The sequence below is a fragment of the Panulirus ornatus genome, chromosome 57 (genome assembly GCF_036320965.1).
Source record: "Panulirus ornatus isolate Po-2019 chromosome 57, ASM3632096v1, whole genome shotgun sequence".
Lineage (NCBI taxonomy): Eukaryota > Metazoa > Arthropoda > Malacostraca > Decapoda > Palinuridae > Panulirus > Panulirus ornatus.
The window spans coordinates 29,745,066-29,767,125 of record NC_092280.1 but is presented as its reverse complement, the minus strand read 5'-3'; the positions used below and the strand labels follow the sequence as shown (position 1 = coordinate 29,767,125).

General features: G+C 43.3%; 1 protein-coding gene across 3 annotated transcripts in view; it reads left to right on the top strand.

Annotated features, from left to right (window-relative positions):
* The window catches only part of LOC139766388 (myelin regulatory factor), a 66,323-nt gene that overhangs the window by 18,374 nt on the left and 25,889 nt on the right, over positions 1–22,060 (top strand). For all 3 annotated transcript variants that reach the window (XM_071694958.1, XM_071694957.1, XM_071694959.1), the window contains exon 2: positions 21,880–21,967. In XM_071694958.1, coding sequence (XP_071551059.1) covers positions 21,880–21,967 — 88 coding nt within the window. The remainder of the gene's footprint in view (positions 1–21,879; positions 21,968–22,060) is intronic.

Genomic DNA, 22,060 nt, shown 5'->3' with positions numbered 1-22,060 from the left:
AACCTACAACTCACGTTGCACCTCCCGAGCACCACACCTCTCCCTCAGAACACATGATGCCTCCTCGAGAGACAGTGTCAGTATTGACTAGTAAATCCACCCCTCCTCCTCCCTCACACCCACCAGCCGGAAACTCCCCCCTCCACCCCACCCCCAAGCAAGCAGGCAAGCAAATCTTGAAGTCAGTTGACGTATTTCGTCTGATCTCAACTGACGACTCATGGGGTCGAGGACAACCAGGATGGATGCCCTGGACTATATATATGTATATATATATATATATATATATATATATATATATATATATATATATATATATATATATATATATATATATATATATATAAAGGTCATCTTTTCATAAGTTTTATGACTCCAGTATTATGAATATGTATACCGTATTGGACTACCTGTGCAGAATGTATGGCGTGACACAAGACGGGTGTGTGACATGTGTCGTGCATGGGAAAGTGAAGTCAATGTTGTGGTTAACACAGCATCTGGGAGACGTTATCTGCAACATGGCAGCCAGGGTGCGGGCGGGCGAGGCGAGGCGCGGGTACTCACCTGGTCTGACCATCCAGGGTCGTTTACGGTGAGGTGATTATTATAACACACGTCGTCTTAAAGCAAGGTATGTTGTAGAATAGTTCAGCCAAGCGTAAAGTTGTGACTGTGGAGGAGAGCAGCAGATAACGTTGTTGGGTGAGGCATAACCGTACACCCACAAAGGTTGACTATGTTTCCCTGATATTGTTGTTTCCGTCGAGAGCAAAGTACACAAGTGGCGGCCTCACGTGCAATGTTTTGCCTCAGATATATCAAGAGATATTATTGGCTGGGAATTACATGGTCCAAGTCGTCCGGGTGTCTCGTTTTAGCATCGGGAGTGAATGTCTGAAAGTGTGAGCCAGCCTTGTGGAGCAAAAAGTTGTGAGTGAGCGGGGCGGGAGTACGGCCGACGTGAGGGGGGCTCGCCTTCTGACGTGACTGAGAAATATATTCGGATCACCGCTCCGCCAACCCGAATCCCGACTCCACCAGAATTATATATGTTATATGCGGGCAAGAAATATATAAAATATACACCTGTGCCAGTGTTGAACCATGTTATATACACTGGGGGACATATTGGTTTATGTTTATGTTTATGTGGAATTTATTGAAGCGGATTGATAATCATTTTGAATATTTAAAAGATAATTCGAATATCAGAGGAAAATAACATTTCATTCAGAGGTGCACAAGAAAGAGAAGGAGAAAGAGGAGAGAAATGATATTGTCTTTCCTACAATCATGCCAGAGCGCGCGGGTGGCCAACCATGAGGGTGGTGGGCACGTGGTAAAACATTTTTAAACCGGTAACATAAATAATGCGTTACATGTATATAATTAACCATCATCAGGCAGTCACATACACTTAACCTTCATCAAGCAGTGACGTAACAAACCATAACATAAAAGGTTAGGTCACATTTCCTCAAGCCTCTTGCGGTAATCGTCCACATGTAGAATGTTGTAGTTAGTTTGGATCAAGTGACGTATGAAAGTGAAGATATCAACATATACAAGACTGGAATACTTGTGTTTAAATTACTGTATGAATTATAAGGATGTCAGGGAAAACGGTGTTGTGGTTGGGTAGTATTATAAGTTATCATCGTGTGTCGGAGGTGGAAATGTGTGTGTGTGTGTCTGTCTTTCAGACCCCGCTTCTCTGACCGTCATGTTGTACGAGGTATCAGGAGCGGCTCACGTTCCATATTGGCCATAAATTAATTATTTCGTAATGCTGCTGCACTTTCCTCTCCGTTCGCCGTGTCACATTTGACACACTCCACTTTCCCAGTCAGCCGGGCGTTGATGTGTTTGAGAAAGTATCTTAGGATCAGCGAGTGTTACGTGGTGCTACGTGAAGATTTGGTTGACTTAATGGTATGTGAAGATTAGGTTACACGGGGAGGTGTGGGTTACTTGATGATGTGAAGATTGGGTTACCTGCGTCATGAAGATTGGGTTACCTGCGTCATGACGATTGGGTACGTTGTCCTATATGAGGATTGGGTTCCTCAATGCTACGTGAAGATTGGATCCCTTTGTGCTACTTCAGGTTTAGGTTGCTCCATGCAACACGATGGGTTCCTTTATGCTCCGTGTGTGAGTTCCTTTTTTCGTGACTTGTTACGTGAAGATTGGGTTGCCCAGTGATGATGCCACTCCCTGGGTACTTGTTGTTAGTACAATGAAGACATTGGCAACATTGGAAATATTTGGAAGACGTTAACACCACTGGCTGGTGCTGCTGCTGATCCATGGGCTCATAAGTCTGTGTTGACCTTTGTTTTACGGTAGTGCGTGAAGAATTATGTTTGATGATGTGTGACGACTCGCGTTACATAGACTACCGTTACTTGATGTTTCTGCTCTTACGTTACGAACGATTGAGCGTTAGGTAACCTGTTATAGAATGTTACTTGATGTGACGTGGTTTGCGTCACGAAGAGCTACAATGATAAGTACCAGTGCCACAATAAGGGAAAGGATGGTATGTTGACGCTGGTAGATGTTTCAACAGTGAAGCACATTTGCCACAGCAGAGATGGTTGGGTTACTTGGGCTGTTGACCTATGGACAACCTGAGCCTTTGAGGCCATCAATCTTATGACCAAGAACACCTGGAGATGTTAATGATGGTTCCATAACCACACACACACACACACACACACACACACACACACACACACACACACACACACACACTCACGGTCTCCTTGACACTATGAACACCTGATGAACCCAGAGGCTGTGTCACCTGGCTCTCCAGTGACGGAGGGTCAACAGCTGATCCTAACGCGTGTTTCATCAAGGCATTAATCATGTCAGCAGAGTCCTTAGGTCTGCTGGTATTATAGACTCTGGTGTTAAGAGGCGTACACCGAGGCTGTCATGTTCAGTAATGATTGGTCAGCGGTACGGGCCAAGGGTCAGGTCATGACATCCAGCAGCGGTCAGAGAGCTTCACCTGTCCTGGTGATGCATCGGACTCCTTCACCACGAATTGCCACCACTTGTCCTGGTACAGCCATACATACCATGGTGCCCCAGGCACTCCGGTCATTACCGACCCACCTGCTGGAAGTAAAGGATTCCCGCTCGATTAACTACCTGCAGGTGAAGATCCATAACCCACTCTGCTTGGTGGATGACCGGTGTATAAATGGTTGTTAAGGAGTGAAGTTGATGTATGACCTGTTACATTTTATGGTTGTTAAGGAGTGAAGTTAATGTATGGCCTGTTACATTATATGGTTGTTAAGGAGTGAAGTTGATGTATGACCTGCTACATTAAATGGTTGTTAAGGAGTGAAGTTGATGGATGACCTGTTACATTAAATGATTGTTAAGGAGCGAAGTTGATGTATGACCTGTTACATTAAATGGTTGTTAAGGGGCGAAGTTGATGGATGACCTGTTACATCCTAGACTAGTATCATACACGTTACTCTTAGGGTTTACTGACACAGAGAGAACCACGTACAAGATGAGAGTTGTTTGTGACGATCATTACAACCATCTTGAATGTATTGATTATATATTGTGTGGGGTTCAGTACCTTACTGGGTTCACGATCCGTCGGTATCATTAAGTCGTCCTCACTACTGTACATGATACAAGGTTACCGTTATGGTTTAACGTCACCATAAGTACCTTGTGGTTAGGTGGTAACGCTGTCAAGAAGTCAGGATCAAACTGGAACAAAACTTGTGCGTAAGTTGATGCATGTATCATGTATGTGTACCACACGTGAACAGTCGGTACAGTGAAAGCTTTTTTTTTATCATTATTTCAGTCGTGTGCGCTTATCTGCTAACACACCGGTATGTAACGGTGTTACCTGCAAACGAGGCTGAGGAAGAGCAGGGTAAAGTACAGCGAAGGTGACGGCCCAGTGCCCTCTAGCGGCAGGGAAAGGAAGTTCACTTTTAGCGCCCCGGGAGAACCTGACCCATTGGGCGGTCGGACGGGACACGCGCTAGTGCTACCCCTGCAGGTCCGCTCGAGGGGTGACGCCAGCGCTGGGTTCCCACACCCTGCTGGGGGGAAACAATGATCTGCCATTTTTCCTGAGCTCAGCGTACCCCTGGCTCGTTATGTAACATCTTTATTACCTTTATTATTACACTTATTACTAACTTTATTATTGCACTTATTACTAACTGCAGGATAGTTGAAGTATCCCGCCTCGGGCAGAGGTATGCTTGCTCATGTCTAGCTCTGAGCTGGAGTGGTGTGGTAGAGGGAAACGTGCAGATTCGTAAGGTTAAGGCGACGAACCCTCGCCAGTGACAGGTTGTTGCCTGGCTACTTGTGAGTTGTTTGTTCAGCTGTGGTGTGCCAGTGTGTGTAGTGCCTCGTCTGCTGTAGACGAGCGATTGATTGGTCGACAGATATTTTTACAAGATGGAATACATCAAGGAACATGTTAGTAGCCAAAAAGAAATGAATTAGCCGTATGTTTACGCGAAGCTGTGCGAATGTAGAATCCCTGCATCCTACGAAAGCGTTTCCGATCGTCTACATCAAGACTTAAACATCCGCATTTGCAGGTGAAGGACGTCCAGCCTCCAGCTGTGATCTTCCCGATGCAACGGATGTCTTGCATGACGTAATCATATATGCAAATTGTAATTGAGTAACCGATTTTTTCTTTCTTTAACGTGAGGGAAGGCGTCAGTCATAGAGGCAGGTTAGGTAAGCCACTCGGCTGCTACCGTTAAAGTGTGATGTTGGAAGGTCATAAACTGTGCTCAGACTCCACTTGAATTATTCATTGAAGGTAGCGCGAACATTTGTAGTGGCGTTTCCTCGCAGTAGTAAAGAGTTCATTAAATTGACCCTGAGTGACCTCAGCTGGAACGCAGTTCACCAGTACGGTTCTGTGGTGAGGTCGGCCCGAATCGCTCGTGAGTTGAGAGGGTCGGGCGTTGGTCGGGCCCCAGCCGTGTGACCTGCCTAATTATTTGGCGAATTTTGGTTTTGTGGTGAGTGTGTCGAGCGGGCGCCACCCGCCCTGACCCGCGCCTCTCCTAGCCGGGGTAAGGCGAGCGAACGAGGGAGGGAAGCCGAGCCTGCATCACGCTCCCCCCTGCAGTGTCGTCGACTCGCACCAGGACAAAGTGTACTGCGATCATTATAACGGTGTTCACTCAGGGTATAATACAAGGTGGGTTGCTGGATAGTTTACCCATGAGTTAATGTTGCTTGAGGAGTTGTTTGGTATTTGACTTGTGATGGATATTGTTGATAGGCATTTGGGATAAAACTTACTTAAAGCGTATGGAATGTGTCAGGCGTTTAGCTGGAATGTTTATGTAGTACGAGAGACTGACGGAGAGGGAAATTATGGATGAGATGTGGCGTCATGTATTTTCGATGGTCAGCTTTGTATTGACGATCATTGATCGAACTTTTGTGTGTGGTGTTGAATGATCTTTCTTAGTACCATACTGTCTGGAAAGTACGTACATGAAGGAGTGTACACACTGGAGAGTGTATGGCTGGAGGAGTGTACACCTAGGAGAGAGTATGGGTAAAGTGCTGTACATCCTGGAGAGTGTATACCAGAAAGACTGTGTTCATAAGGTTGTCTCAGACGTCGGCCTAATCATAGAAGACTCATCAGTGTCCACGCCCTCGCCTGGTTATGTATACTTACATGTGTATGTATGACGAGAGCAGGAGGGGAGGGAAGGGTGGAGGTGTATGCATGTCTCCCTCAAGGCCTGGTGACCCCCCCACCCCAGCCCGGGAGTGAACGGTACCTCACCCTGAGAACAGTTACCCGAGGCAGCTCCTGGGTCACCGGATCATGACCTTACCAACGCCCAAGCCAAGCTTCTACTGCTCCTCACCGCGGCATCACCTGCCACTGCTGGCCACACAACGGGAACGGTAATCCACCCCGCCATATCCCCCCACCCTGTCCCCAGCGTTAAGATAGGGGGGTCCCATCATCACCACACCATTGTTTTGTTTATATGCTGAACCAACACTGTGCTGCCATGGCGTTTGCTTAACACAGTGAGAGTTGACTTGCCAGCGTGTTCCCCGCCACAGTCCATACCTTCGTTCATGTATGATGTGGGGGTTGGTGTGGGATACTGGACGTGGGGGTGGTTGGTGTGGGATACTGGACGTGGGGGTGGTTGGTGTGGGATACTGGACGTGGGGGTGGTTGGTGTGGGATACTGGACGTAGGGGTGGTTGGTGTGGGATACTGGACGTGGGGGTGGTTGGTGTGGGATACTGGACGTGGGGGTGGTTGGTGTGGGATACTGGACGTGGGGGTGGTTGGTGTGGGATACTGGACGTAGGGGTGGTTGGTGTGGGATACTGGACGTGGGGGTGGTTGGTGTGGGATACTGGACGTGGGGTTGGTTGGTGTGGGATACTGGACGTGGGGGTGGTTGGTGTGGGTGATATCATGTGATAACCTCGTTCCGACGGAGTTGGTTCGACAACCTACAACACTCAGTGTCCTGACGCAACAACTCTTCACAACTTGGTTGCTTCATAACCAAGTTAAGGTTGCTGGTGATTAAACAACCCTCAGCAGTTTCACTTGTGCTGTAACTTAACTGTGCTGATATTATCCTAACTAAATATTATCAAACCTGAGTTTACTTCGTTGATCCATTAACGAGATCAAACCAGAATATCTCTATGAGTATAGGAAGGTAGTTAGGTTGTTAAAGGTTAAACAGCCTAGTGGTGATAATTACTCAAAGTGTACACACACACACACACACACACACACACACACACACACACCTACTGTGTCGTGTATTGTGAGTCGTTGATCATTACAGCGTCGTTGCCGGGTTAGAGTTGTTGACGCCTCGTTAATAATGTCACTGATGTGTTATAGTCGTTTATCGAGTCGTTGACGTTGTTTACGGTGTTTGGCTGGACTGGGTCCTGCTAGAGAGAGAGAGAGAGAGAGAGAGAGAGAGAGAGAGAGAGAAACTGGTTTCTTGATGGTTGTTACAGTCTGACGCGTTCAGTGAAAGTGTTGATTTAATCAATTGCTATGCACCAGTTTCAGTGGATGTTGGCAGCCTCTCCTCGCCCACGATCCCACACTTCCTCATGAAGCTGGTAGCGTCGTGAAGTGGAGTGGAGTACGTCATGTTGAACTGATATACGTTATATTAATGTTCGTAACCTCTGACACAGAGCGATACATCCCATGCGTTTACTAACCTGGCCTCTAACATGACTGGCTTTGAGGTCAGGTCAAAGGTCAAGCCATCATACGCAAGGTTATGACCGTGAGTGTTGCCAGTGTATGGGCCACTCGGTAATAAAATTATTTGTGTTCATCATACAATTATTCACTGGCGACCTTAATGTGGTATGTTGTCTTAATGTTAGGCTTGAATAACTGACCATCAGATTAATGTAATTCCTCCACAGTTGTACATTATTAGATATAGTTATTGTTAAGAGTTCTCGATGGGTAGATATATCTAATGTTGTGACTTATTGTGGTGAACACGACCGCCCGTGTGATGGCCGCCAGAGAAATGAGTAAGATTAATATCTTCAACTGTCTCTTGTTACACACGGGATCCATTGGTTAAACTGGTGCAAGTTACACAAGAAATACTGAGTTTGTGAATGTATTAACTGAAGCTCACGAGAGTGTACGTAGGCCATGTTCCGGGTTAGCCTACGTCACGCTGGTGGTGGCCCACTGCACCAGCCAGTCAGTACATTCGTAATGACGGAAACAATGACATTTCCTCTGTACGCTGTCAATCTTGCGTATACGTACACATACCTTCCAGTCTGTGTGCGTATAGCTTTATGTAAGTTTTCTTCACACGTGTTCGTCCTAGTAAACTGTTATGTGCAGCAGTTGTGTACGTCCATGTACAGGTATGGCTGTGTGCGGTTGCGCAACACTGTAAGCGAGAACTTTCGTGCACACGCATTCGTGCGTATGGCGTCTGACAGGCGTACCAGAATGCGTTCCGCGTTCCGCGTGGATTGGATAAACGTTTTAGTTCCCCATGAAATTATTTTTCTATCTTTTTTAGCATATGTAACATTCCAGTCACGTCCCCGTAACTATGTTATTAATTAGAAGATAAGACTAGTTAATCTAAGACGATTAGCATTTTATAATCGCGTTTGTTTTTTTTATGATAATGTTTGACGTCCGGTCATTGTGGTGTGTGTGTGTGTGTGTGTGTGTGTGTGGAGTGATGGGTCACGTGCCTGGCTGGGGCTTTGACCTACATGTTGCCGCCCGCCTAAGCCCACACTCCACTTGTCTAATTTGTACACTCACTCGCTACGTGGGTACTACACACTACACAGTACACCCTGCTACCGATGTGTGCACGTCTCACACAATATCTACGATGTACTTGTGGTCCAGCGAGAGAAACCGCCTTCTGACGTCATCATGTTGGCTCCAGCATGGACGCTGGTTACAGTCCTGGTCTGGTATGTCCAAGAGATACGTGTCTTTAAGTGTTACTATCTTTACTAGTAGTACTAGTAACTGTTTCATAATTAGTATCGTACCTGAGTATCGTACATAATTGTTATCGTACGTAATTATCATTCATAATCATTGTATTACATAATTGTTATCTTACATAATTATTACCGTACATAATTATCTTTCATAATTATTATATTACATAATTGTTATCTTGCATAATTATTGTTTCAGTTATTATCTTGCATAATTATCATGTTACATGATAATTATCTTACACCTGTGCTGGGCTGAGGTACCATCACAGGTAAGACTGGTCTACTCCACTAATTGCCGAGCGTCGTCAATAGCCCGTCGGCCAGGCAGGCAGGTGGGTGGTAATTAGTGGCCAGGTAACTACGTGATCAACACTTGAGAGGTTAATTACGCTTATGGTCGGGTAATTAGGGAGTTTACCCAGATTGTTTTCCCTGTGTGATGGAAGTGTTGCCTGAAGACTGGACCAGAGGCGGACGCAACAGTTAAGTGGTCCGGATTATACTGTAGTTAACATACGATCATATTAGAAGACTCGCTCGTTATACCACTCAGTTGACGGTGTTCATGTATGATATACAGCATATGTTTTTTATACAATCTCAATATTTGTATGTGTGTATTTTTTGTATATATGTATTCATGGGTTTGATCTTTGGGTAAGACACACTCACGCGCGCGTGCGCGCGGCCGTCCAGGCCACAATTATGGTAATGTACACAATCAGCCGTTGTGATAGGCTTTCCCGAGGCTAGGTGTGGGCGCTAAGCTCCCCAGCTGGTGACTGTTCCTGCTGGCGACCACAGATAACAACGATGAATTTGAGCAGCAGTCTGGTGGTTGGTTCTCCCACCTTACGTATAGTGACGGAGTTCAGGCCCGTGAGTGTGTGTGTGTGTGTGTGGTGCTCGTTATAGAGCGGGTCTGGTGTGGCTTAACAACAGCAACTGTGTTCCTGGCTCATTGTATTTTAGATTATTATTATTATCATGTGATGTCTGTTTACCTAGTAACTACCAGGTCATTATCCATATTATCTTGTTTTCTGAACGTCCAGATGACGCTCTATATATATATATATATATATATATATATATATATATATATATATATATATATATATATATACGGAATATTTTACTCTATGTTAGACCATCTTTTTCTTGCTCGTGATATGTAAGACAACCATGAAGGCTTGCAGGATTGGCGTAGAAGGGGTCCGGGGGTGATAACTCGGTGTGTCAACTCATTGTTTCTGTTGCATGACAAACCCAGGCAGGTCTCTGGCTTAATGGTTCTCTTGATTACACTGGGAAGGTTAAGTGAGGGAGGGAGCCACGTCCTTATAAAGGGAGTCACTTACTCTCCGTCTGCCACTTTACTGGTTGTGTTGTGATCGACCTACTTTACAGGAGGAGGGGGAGTCGTGGTTGTGACGGAGTCTTACTTGTATCTGTTTGGATGATGGGGAAAACAAAGGAAAGTTTAAACTTGGTGGTAATGTTTGAGTGTCCAGCGGGAGTCGTCGAGAACATATCACTCGTGGCCATGTTTTGTTACAGATATGTATAACGAAGGATGGTTATTCAGACTACAATTTAATTATATTGAAAAGGATGTTATTATTTATTTGTCAGTTATTTGTCCAGTAACTCACATTTATGATGGAGCAGGAAAAGCACACAGTCTAAGCTTGCGTCGGTGTATTCATATTGACTGATATCAAACGAACGGGGATGGTAGGCATGTTGCGAGGAGTGTTGCTAAGGTTTGTGTTGCAGTGGTGGGTAGTGTTGCCAAGGTTTGTGTTGTAGTGGCGGGTAGTGTTGCCAAGGTTTGTGTTGTGGAGGCTGGTAGTGTTGCCAAGGCTATGTTTGTGTTGTGGAGTGGCGGGTAGTGTTGCCAAGGCTATGTTTGTGTTGTGGAGAGTTGCGCGGGAAGGCACGCCGGCCAATGGTCACCGGTCACCACTGAAAATTGTGGTTCTTTCTAACTCGTGGAAATCTAGGCCAATGGGAACACCCGGCGGTCGCCAGGTGAAATATGAATGGCTGTTGCCCCAGCTGACTCGGGGAGGCAATGCCTCTCGGAATTCCATTCGATATATAATGTGTTGATTTTGGTTGGCTTTCCAATTTTACATTTCTTTTTTTTTGTGTTGAGGAAGAAACTGGAAGATGACTAGAACACTCAACATGTTCTACCTTTAATATTTTCTTTTTAGCAAAGCAATAATTGCTGCATTATGGTCACTTGCACGATGGCAACGAAGAAAAAACATTAAAAACCTGCACAATGAAAGTTACACAAGAACAATGGTATATTGAACACGTTCATCCACTCACATTGTAAAACTCAATTATGAAAAAAAAAATCGTATAATCCTAACATGAGGCAAAAAAAATCGAGGAAAAAACTATAAAAAATAAAGTATCTGTGACTCAAAAATGTGTTTAGTAACATAAAATAGTAATTAGGTATGTGAATGAATATTGTATGTAGTGATGGTGGTAGAGGAAGGCTCTATGGCCGGTCACTGAGTTTCCGGATGCACGAACGAAAAAAGGAAAATAACTTCAGTTTTATTGAGCACGTGGACACACATGTTGGCCATGTTTACTTCCTGTGTTAGGGGGAGGACTGGGGCGGCGGGCTGGGTGGCGGTGTAAGGCAGTGGGTCAGTGTGAGCTTCCTGCGTTGTTAGGTTACGCTCGCTCGCTGGCCATTCTCCGGTCATTGTTCCTAGCTACTGTCTCGTCTTCATTTCTTGGCTCCTCCGGAGATTGATTTCCTGTGTTCATGTCACACAGTACTCGAGATATCCTGTTGCTGGTTACCTTCCGGATCTAATGTGTTCCGGGGTTACACTCCCTGTGTTTCTTTGTTAGCTTTTCACTAGTGATGGGGTAATTGTTTTTCATCGTGGTGTTGTCTACCTCAACTGTACTGACCGTTTCAAGAACCCGTGTTCCAGTTCTGACGTGTTCCAGAACGTGTGGCAGGAGGAGGTGGAGGAATGGTGGCTTCCAGTACTTGACCTCCTGTGTCTGTAGTCTTTCCACCAAGGTATTCCTCCGTCCATCCTTCATGTCACACGTTCCCAGGTGTTGGATATCGGCTCCAGGACCTGGTCACGTTCATGTGTTCTATGATATGTTTGTCTCTGGTGTTATTGGCTTACAGTATTTCTGTCCTTCATTGTTTTTCCTTTTTATTGACATCTACAGTATGCAAACATTATTTCTTTTAAGTGATGCTAAACTCGGAGCTTCCAGAATTATCCTTCTGGAGTTAATGTTTGTTTTTCTTTCTGTTTTTATCTTCCTGGAATGAGTCCAGCGATGCTAAACGTTGATCAGTACCTCCGTCAAGCTTGCCTCAGCACTGCCAGCCATTATACAGTGCTCCAGGCATCTCGCATGTTCCAGGACTTCATCCTCTTCCTTAACCACTTATCTTCCAGTATCACGTTTTTTCCAGTACCTCAGTTCCAGTTCTGTTTTCGTCCAGTCATACTTGTCTTTGTTCCTACCTCACTTTTGACCTTTCCTGGTTGTTTTTCTCCATCATTACTATTTCGTAACTTATTCTTTGTTCCTAGTTTCCCTTTACTGATGACGCGTTTAAATCATTAGATTCTAGTAGTAAAGTCATGCGCGAGAACACCTGTTTGTTCTTACCGCGAGAACATCTGTCTGTTCTTACGGCGAGAACACCTGTCTGTTCTTACCGCGAGAACACCTGTCTGTTCTTGCCTTGGTCATTGTTTAACTCGATTACAATACCTTGTTTTTCGTCGGTTTAGTACTTACATGTTCCAGCCTTCCTAACATAACTAACGCTTTCCAGTAACTGGGTTCTTAGAGTCTTGAGGTCTTCCAGTACATAGATTTTTTCTCCTCGCGTCTTTCAGTTATTGCGCGTCAGAATGGCATCTTCCAGTGTGAGGTGTTCCGCAAGGAAGTCCTGAATTTGCATCCATTATTGTTTGACCACAAGTGATTACGTTCCAATAATTCTTTCTACAAATATTTAGGTTCCAGTTCTCTGTACCTTCCCTATGTTAGGTAAGCTCTTCTTGGGTTACTTCGGGTTTGGTTTGGTTTTTCCTTTTTTTACTTGGCTTGATTTGTGGTACTAGAGTTACAGGTCTTTAGTACACTGCGTTCTTCCCATTATTTTCAGAACAGTGTGATACAATGATCTTTAGTAGTGTTCTTGCTAGTATACGACTGAACTTATTTCCACCTCAGTAGTTTAAAAAGAAAAAACAGTTTATAGCCATTTCTCCACCGCTGTGTCTGATCATTTCTGTTCTCACTAGCAGCAAGAAAGGATCCAGTTGTCTCTTGTTGTTTGCATTTGTTTGTATAAATGGAAATTTGTTTTTCAATACCACCATAATGTAAACATTACATATTCTTTCCTCGTTCCATACATTCCAGCCACAGACAAAAGCATCATGGCCTGGCCTTACTTGATACACAAAGAGGAACTGTGTAATACAAAGCTGGGTGAAAATAATACCACAACTTTGGATGAAGAGCAAAACCTGACTTAGATAGAATAAGGTCACGGTTGTCAAGGAGGACATGAGAAGATTGCAGGTGGATGGAAAGACAGACATCAGAGCGTCCCATGTAAAACTTCCGTGTCTTCGTCACCTTAGTGGCTCCAGAAGGCTTGCAGGTCCTCCAGGAAGTCGTAATAGTAGCCGAGCGGGTCACGATGATGTGTGGGACGACGGAAACCGTGGTCCCCACGGTAGAACGCTCGGCCAAGCTGCCCTCCTTGTTGAATACCTCCTGACCTGAGCCACCAGAGGATTCCCGCGTGCTAACGCTTCGTCGAGAGTAATTATTACCAGCCAGACGGCTCGTTTCATCCACACATAGAACCTAAATCAAGAAAAACTTCCGAAGATCATACATCAGTCATGTACGAGGCGTTGTTGGAACATAACAGAGGAGCGTAGAATCGCAAAACATGATCTACAAACACGTAATCTTTTATTCTCCTGGATATAAATCGTCAAAAAAGATTGTTGAGGGGCGTGGACCCGGAATGCTAGTGGTACCAGTCGGCTTTCCCTGAACGATGGAAAACACTGGAAATTGAAGGAATCCAACGGTATAGAAGACTTTCTCTCCCTGACGTGATTTAGCGCAGGCTCCGTCGTAACCCTCACCGTTTTTCAAGAACCCAGTGGATACGTTACCTGTTACTGTATGATATATTTTGTTGTGTTTGTAGACTTCATTGCTCCAACGAGTCTGTAGTTCCATCAAATGATGAAACGTTGTGATGGAAGTGTGAGCACCAACACTGGGTACCATTGTCCACGTCAGTCTTGCCATACCCGTACGATAACCGTGATCAACAAAACCTTCAACATGACTTTTGATGGTGCTGTTCTCACCATGAACATTGCCAACACCTTCCCTCTGTACTTACCTAGCCATCACTATCTTCAGCTTGCTTTGTCTGTATTGTCAGTACTAGCCTAGTGCTAGCTAGGCTTGCGTTCACCGCGGTGTGTCAGCATGTTTGACTTACGTATAAGCGTATAAGCTAACATTCTTAGCTTTATCGTAGACTAGTTATTTTTGCGACACAATCGCATCATTACTTCACCTTTTTTCCTTATTAGCGTTATCACTAATCTAGCCGTCTGTGCTAACATTCCCTGACTATCTTGCCACCATTCTCAGCGCCTTCGTGGCTCAGTCTTTCCCAACTATCTCAGGACTGTCCAAGTCTATCTTGCTGCTAGTCACTTCACTAACTAAGTAGATCTTTTTACTGCTTTTTTCACTATCTTAGCTTATCTTGCCACCATTCTCATCACTATCCCAGCTTATCTTGCCACCATTATCATCACTATCCTAGCTAATCTTGCCACCATTATCATCACTATCCTAGCTTATCTTGCCACCAATATCATCACTATCCTAGCTTATCTTGCCACCATTATCATCACTATCCTAGCTTATCTTGCCACCATTATCATCACTATCCTAGCTAATCTTGCCACCATTATCATCACTATCCCAGCTTATCTTGCCACCATTATCATCACTATCCTAGCTAATCTTGCCACCATTATCATCACTATCCTAGCTTATCTTGCCACCAATATCATCACTATCCTAGCTTATCTTGCCACCATTATCATCACTATCCTAGCTTATCTTGCCACCAATATCATCACTATCCTAGCTTATCTTGCCACCATTATCATCACTATCCTAGCTTACTTTGTAGCAGTTCTCGTAGGAGTGAATGATGCCACCGTTTTCTCTCCGTTCCAACAAACGTCTCCTCAAAACTGCTACTCTTCTGCGAAGTGCAACTTTATTATTGTTATCATATTATTATTATTATTATTATTATTATTATTATTATTATTATTATTATTATTATTATGAAAAACTTATTTCCACAATACAGTTTTCGGACACAAGATAGATCATTACTTATTGTAATGTAGAGTTCTACTGAGGAACGAGAAGGACGTTGTATGAAGGAAAAATTTATTGTGTTTCTCTCTCTCTCTCTCTCTCTCTCTCTCTCTCTCTCTCTCTCTCTCTCTCTCTCTCTCTCTCTCTCTCTCTCTCTCTCGTGCCTTCCTCTTGCGAGTCAGTGTAGAGCATGAGCTGTTTACCCGTGAAGCGCGGGACGGACGCCCGGCCAGGAGAAAGTGATGTTGGTGGTTGGGTCTTTGTGTGGCCTGCTTCCCGGGCGGTGCGTCGCTCCGCCGTCATGTATGGGACGGTCAGTTGGAGTTGAGTGTCCTGATTCCTTCCTTGGGCGCGTGTTGAACCTTGCGTCGTATTTTCAGCACCAACTTGGATCTTGATTATCAAACGTCGAATTCTCAGTTGTGTGCATATTTCCTTAAACGAGGTCAAGTGTTTCAGAAAATAATTTCAAGGTTGTGTGATTTTTCATGAAAGCTGAAACATGTCTACTTGTTCCTTGTGAAAAAAATCTACAAGACTGTGACTCCAGATTTCAAAACATTGTTTTTAGTGTTGATTTCTGTGGCAAAGTTTTGTCGTCCTCAACGCTTGTTATTATTTAGATTCCATATTATTACTGATGAATATCTTTATGTTACAGTCAAGTGCATGTTCCTTGTGTTGATTTGTGCGAATATAAACGTTTGTTGTTGAATGTTGTACGACTTCTTTGACGAGGGAAATAAGAATGTTCTAGTTTACTTCAGCTGTTGAGCACAAGGGAACGACCCTTGATGACGACTGTATACGAGGGAACGACCGTTGAGAACTAATCTGCGTCCGTTGAACACGACGGAACTACTGTATGACCCTTAAGCACGACGGAGTGACCCCTGAGTATGATAGCTTGACTTTTGAACATCATGATGCTCCAGGGTCGTACCGTTACTCAAAGGTCGTACCGTCGTACTCTAAGGTCGTACCGTCGTACTCAAAGGTCGTACCGTCGTACTTAAGGGTAGTACCGTCTTACTCAAGGGTCGTACCGCTGTGCTGCAGGATGGTGCGATTATGCTCAGTGGGTCAACTGTTACTACTCTGGTTGTAAGTTTATAACAGTTAATGGCTAGCAGGTTAGAGCAGTGAGAAGCCTCCTTCTTGATAATCTGAAGAGATGTTAAGGTTGGGTATGGAGATATCGAACACAAGTCCAGCAGATCTCAAGGATTGATAAAGATTTTTCTCCAGAACAGTTTAGCTTTGCAAGTGTACTTTTGTCGTGTTTGTTAACCAGCAACATAAACCAAGCAGGTTTTTCACTAAAAAGTCTTAACTTTACAGTGGTCCTTTACTGCGTAGCTTGTGGTAGGAAACACTGATAAAAATATGTGGTTCAAAACTCTATTTCGAGACCCGTTACTCACTTCGACCCACATGGATCGAAATCTCGCCGCGAACAGTAGGAAGTTGACCGTTAATAACCGTCTCTTGGCTTCCTCCTGCCGCCTGATTTAAACAAGTTAAGATAAGGTATCGCCAGGCGGCAGATACCGACAGGCTGATAACTTAACCAGGTACTACGCCTCTGTGGTGCACACGCGCACGACTACACCAACACACGACTACACGGGAACACACACACTGAATATTGATATGTGATTTATTTCATAACCTCTTTTTATGGGCTTCCTGAAGCTTCAAGTCTGCGCTATGATCAGTATCAGGGAAACTATGCATTCCTTCACAACAGTGAGCAGTTTCTGGACGATATTGTATTGGTTATCATCCATTGACGACGATACGTCCTGGGCGAGGGTGACAATGTCACTTTGTGTGGTGCTGGTTTTCTGTGAATAAGTTTTAGGTGTTGATTGAAGTTAAATCTGATATACTACGTATACAGTAATGCAGTCGACTAGCATCTGTACGGCTCCCTCCACAACACTGGCATGCTGTAACTGTCCAGTTTGATTTCATTTTCATTTATTATTTAGAGTTACAAATAACTTTCGCGTGAGTTACGTGTTGTCCAGTGTTATGTTTGAGATGGAGAAAGTGGATGTTTGTGGAGTGGATGTCAGCAGCGCACGTGTGGGCGAGACAAAGAGAAGAGACAGAAGCCTGGGCCACAGGAGTGAGACCTGACAGACACGGAAGTACTGGCTCACTCCGCCACCGTCGCGAACACAAGCAATACCGCCGAGGCTATAGTGCCTTCCTGGTTGTCTACCACCATCTCTACTACCCCACTGAAAGATAAGAGAGAGATGAAGAGCTTACGACTTACTATCATTTTCCTCGTTATCTTAATCGACCAGGCTGTTCGACCTCTGTAGGTCGTTGAGTCATGTGTTTTTTGAAGGTACATGATTGCAGTTCAAGCCTCATGTTTATCGTAAATTACACAACCATTTGTTTTTATAAATATGTAATTAAACACAAATTAAAGCATCTAAGCTCTTGAGATTGATTAGAATTAGTTCTCTGTGTCATTTGTCTTTTTTTCTTTGAATCAAGTAAGTATTTTGTTGCTATAATGTTGATATATAGAGCAGCGACCGAGCCTACCTCAACGTGTGACTTTCGTCTTCACCGCCGGCCGACCGACCGCCCGCTCCTCCTCCGTGGTCCTCCGTGGTGGTCTTCGCCTTGGTTCGCTCTCGACGGCCACCAGCGGAACATATGGGTCAAGTATCGCTGTCGCCCCACCCACGACCACTGACCGACACCACCACTAACACCACCACTTCTGTGATTATATCACGAAAACTGCCATTACTTAACACCATCACCACCACTGACACCACCACCACCACTGTCGTTACCACAAACACCACCATCATTATCACCATCTGTGGTTGCCATTCCTGCTACCATACTACAACCATGACCATTCATTGTCACCTTATCACCGTTACCACCATTACTCTCATGTTAGTGGGAGTAGATATGATGATTAACCATAATGACCCTCACCGCTGTAATTAGGTCAGTGTACCACAGTGGGGCGATGGGCAAGGTTGACTGGTCCTTCATTTTATGTATATTGTCAGGTGTGTCACATACCTGGGTTCACCAGACTTACAGATGTATGATGGTTTTACTTCAATGTGGTCTCAACACGTCGGACACAAGCGTAAAATCGAGTCAAAAATATCTATATTCACTACGAGGTGACTATAATAAATCGTCAAGGTCGCTAAGATATATTTAGTGTGTCTTAGAACATTATCCGTGTGGATCTGATGGTGGAAAATCAACCTGCGTAATACAAATTGTTGGTCGTGAAAAAATTCTTTTGTATCTTAATTTTTGTAGGAATGGCGTCTTGCGAATTAATGAGACTTGACTGTCTCCTCCATTACATCGAACCGTACCATCAACGAAAACCATCAGAATAACCATCTTTTTTTCTATTATGTCGATAATGATAATAAGAAGAGAAATTAGCTGAAAGAATAGTAATGCAAAAGATAATGAGATGGAATATCTACATTTGGAGAAGTGCTGTCGTGTGTGTGTGTGTGTGTGTGTGTGTGTGTGTTTCATGGTGCGATATGGTTAGACAAGCAGGATTATCTGCGAATCACCACTCGGGTTATTTCAAGTGTCGGGGTATGTTCGTGAACAGTTAGTAACGACCACAGGGAACTGTCACCAGCTTCGTCGTTACGCGCCATTTAATGGTACTCGCCACTCGATCACCAGTGACGTCATGAGGCAGATGGAAGGATGAAGGTAGTGAGGAGTCTTTGTGCTTTGTGGCCGTGGTTGAGTGGGTGGTGGTGGTGATAGTGGCGGGGCTTCCCGCTGATAACAGCAACAGTTCTCTGCTCCCGGACGCTGAGAGACACTGGCAGCTGAGATACACGCATTCCTGCATTCTTGTTACGTACACTGATGGCTGTCACCCGCGTCATACCTTGGTACCCTCCCGTGTTTGTGTACCATAGATCCGTAGTAGCATATTAAAGGCGTGTTATCAAGCCATCATGTTATAACTTGGATAGTGTGTTCATGGTTCATGAACAATCAAGCCATCATGTTATAACACAGATAATGTGTTCATGGTTCAAGAACAAGGTATCATGGTTTACTGCCACTGAACAACGAACCTGAACAAGGAACTCAGAATATACTAGAAATGGAGGGAAAATTGAATACTGTAGCCTAGTATCTCTGGAAGTTTATATATATATATATATATATATATATATATATATATATATATATATATATATATATATATATATATATATTTCAAACTATTCGCCATTTCCCGCATTAGCGAGGTAGCGTTAAGAACAGAGGACTGGGCCTTTTTCGGAATATCCTCACCTGGCCCCCTCTGTTCCTTCTTTTGGAAAATTAAAAAAAAACGAGAGGGGAGGATTTCCAGCCCCCCGCTCCCTCCCCTTTTAGTCGCCTTCTACGACACGCAGGGAATACGTGGGAAGTATTCTTAATCCCCTATCCCCAGGGATAATATATATATATATATATATATATATATATATATATATATATATATATATATATATATATATACTTGATGCCCTTGGGACGAAAACGTGGCTTGGTACCACCCCTGGTACGCGGAAGAATATAAAACGAACTATTTCTGCTGTGGTACATTAGAAATACAGTGACGTCAGCAGTGTTTTGCATTTGGTTTACAGTTCACAGGACAGACGTGTCCAACATCCCCTCCTGATGTACACGCAACAGACCATTGATACGCAGTTTCTTAACAGATGATGTTTGTGCAAATTCTCGAAAATATTGTCAAAATAATGAATTGTATGTAGCACTTAATTTGTATGTTCATTTGTAGCATAAACAATTACCAAAGTTGCTTTGGTTAATGTTTAATGTTTCCTTATGTCCTATTTTGAACATTGTTTCTGGCACTTTTCTGTTGTGTATCTTATCACTAAGATGTAAGAGCAACATCATTTTATCTTTTCTCGTGAGGATATGACAAGCTTTGTCTAATGTCCATTTCACGTGAAATTCCAAATATTTTCTAGCATCTTTTGCCATTTTTGATTAACAGATGTATGATTAATATTTTATTTAACTGAATGTTTTTTTTTTTTTTTTTTTTTTTTTTTTTTTTTTTTTTTTTACCTCGTCGCTGTCTCCCGCGGTTGCGAGGTAGCGCAAGGAAACAGACGAAAGAAATGGCCCAACCCCCCCCATACACATGTACATACACACGTCCACACACGCAAATATACATACCTACACAGCTTTCCATGGTTTACCCCGGACGCTTCACATGCCTTGATTCAATCCACTGACAGCAGTAACCTGTTCCTGTGCTGCTGTGTTTTTCCATTGCCATATTTCACCAAGCGATTTCACGCGCATCACACACGGTAATTTCATTTGTCGGGTATTTCTAACCATTAAATGCGTCCCGCACTGTCACTCGTTCCTCCGTCTTCCGCCATATTTCATTGGTCAATCTTCCTCACTCATTCGTCCGTCAGAGCCAATGAAAACACCTTAGTGAGCTTCCAACGCTCTTTTTTTGCCCTCGTCGTCTTGTCGTTGATATGCGACAACCACCTCAGCACACACATTGTCTCCGACGCTTACAGACATGCACTGAGTACACCGCATCCTGTATCTGTTCCACACCTGAACTCATACACCATGCGTTATGGTACCCTTCCTTTCATACCTTAGTTTCGTAGATAATGTTAGCGATTATCAACCATTTTTAACTCCCAGAATTTCGTTCCTGTCACTAACTAATTCAACCTTCCTGTTCATACAATAATTGTCTGCAGGTTCCACAGAACAAGTAACACTTTTACTCCATTTCTCATCAACGACCACCTCAACAAGGACTCAGACCATACTAAATGAACTTAATACTGTAGCCTAGTACTTAATTCTTTATTATTCATACATTATACATACTCCGTATCATCTATTATATATATTACATGAAATACACTAGACTATATTATCAAAACTATCCCATTTCCCAGCTTACGAGTGCTTACAAACAGATCTGACCTTCCTTCGTATAATCCTCACTTGCCCCTCCCGTCCTCCTTTCAAAATTAAATAAAACAGAGGGACATCACCACCCCGCCAAACCCTTTATTTCGGATCACACTATCCCCGAATAACGTGGGAAGATCTTAATACCCTACCCTAGAAATATTTCATGCTTACTAAATGCATATACATATATTATTTATATATTACACAGATCTCTATCAATCTATATATCTTGTCCCTAGACAATGTAACAATCCTTTGCTTTTCCAAGTATTTCCACATAATTCTTCAAGCAAACATGATACAAATCTAACTATTCCTGAAACTACAATCGTATCGCCAGTTTTGATTGTTTACTGCTCACCTCAAACAATATCCTCCAAAATCTTCCTGAATTAACAACATACCATTGTAATTGAGCATCCTTATCACCAATTTGCCTTTGTACAATGGACTATGCAAATTCGCAACCTGTAGCACCTTAACTGATATATCATCTTAGATAACTAAACACAATGCACAATAAGTGCACCTTTTTAATATAATTTCTGCAATGTCCATCTCAAACCTTGCTTTCATCTTTTCGCATGTTTTTATATTTATTTAGAATTTCCAGATGTATTAATATTTTTTTAACTGAATATGTGTTTTAATTCTATTTTATAAATTCCAGAATATTTTTAATTTTGAATTATATGTTTGATATATTTATTTACATATTTCCAGATGTATGATTAATATTTTATTTAACTGAATATGTGTTTAATATATTTATTTGTATATTTCCAGATGTATGATTAATATTTTATTTAAGTGAATATGTGTTTAATATATTTATTTGTATATTTCCAGAGCGTGACTGGGAGGGTGGGATTGACAACGATGGGCTGGACATCAGCCAGCTCGACAGCTACATCAATGACGACAATAATGACACAGTGTAAGTCCGGACTGCCTTTCTCCACGGCTGTCAGTGTCTGCTGGTGTACCTTGGTTGCTTGAGGGGCAAGGTGTGTGTGGTGGGGTGGAGAAG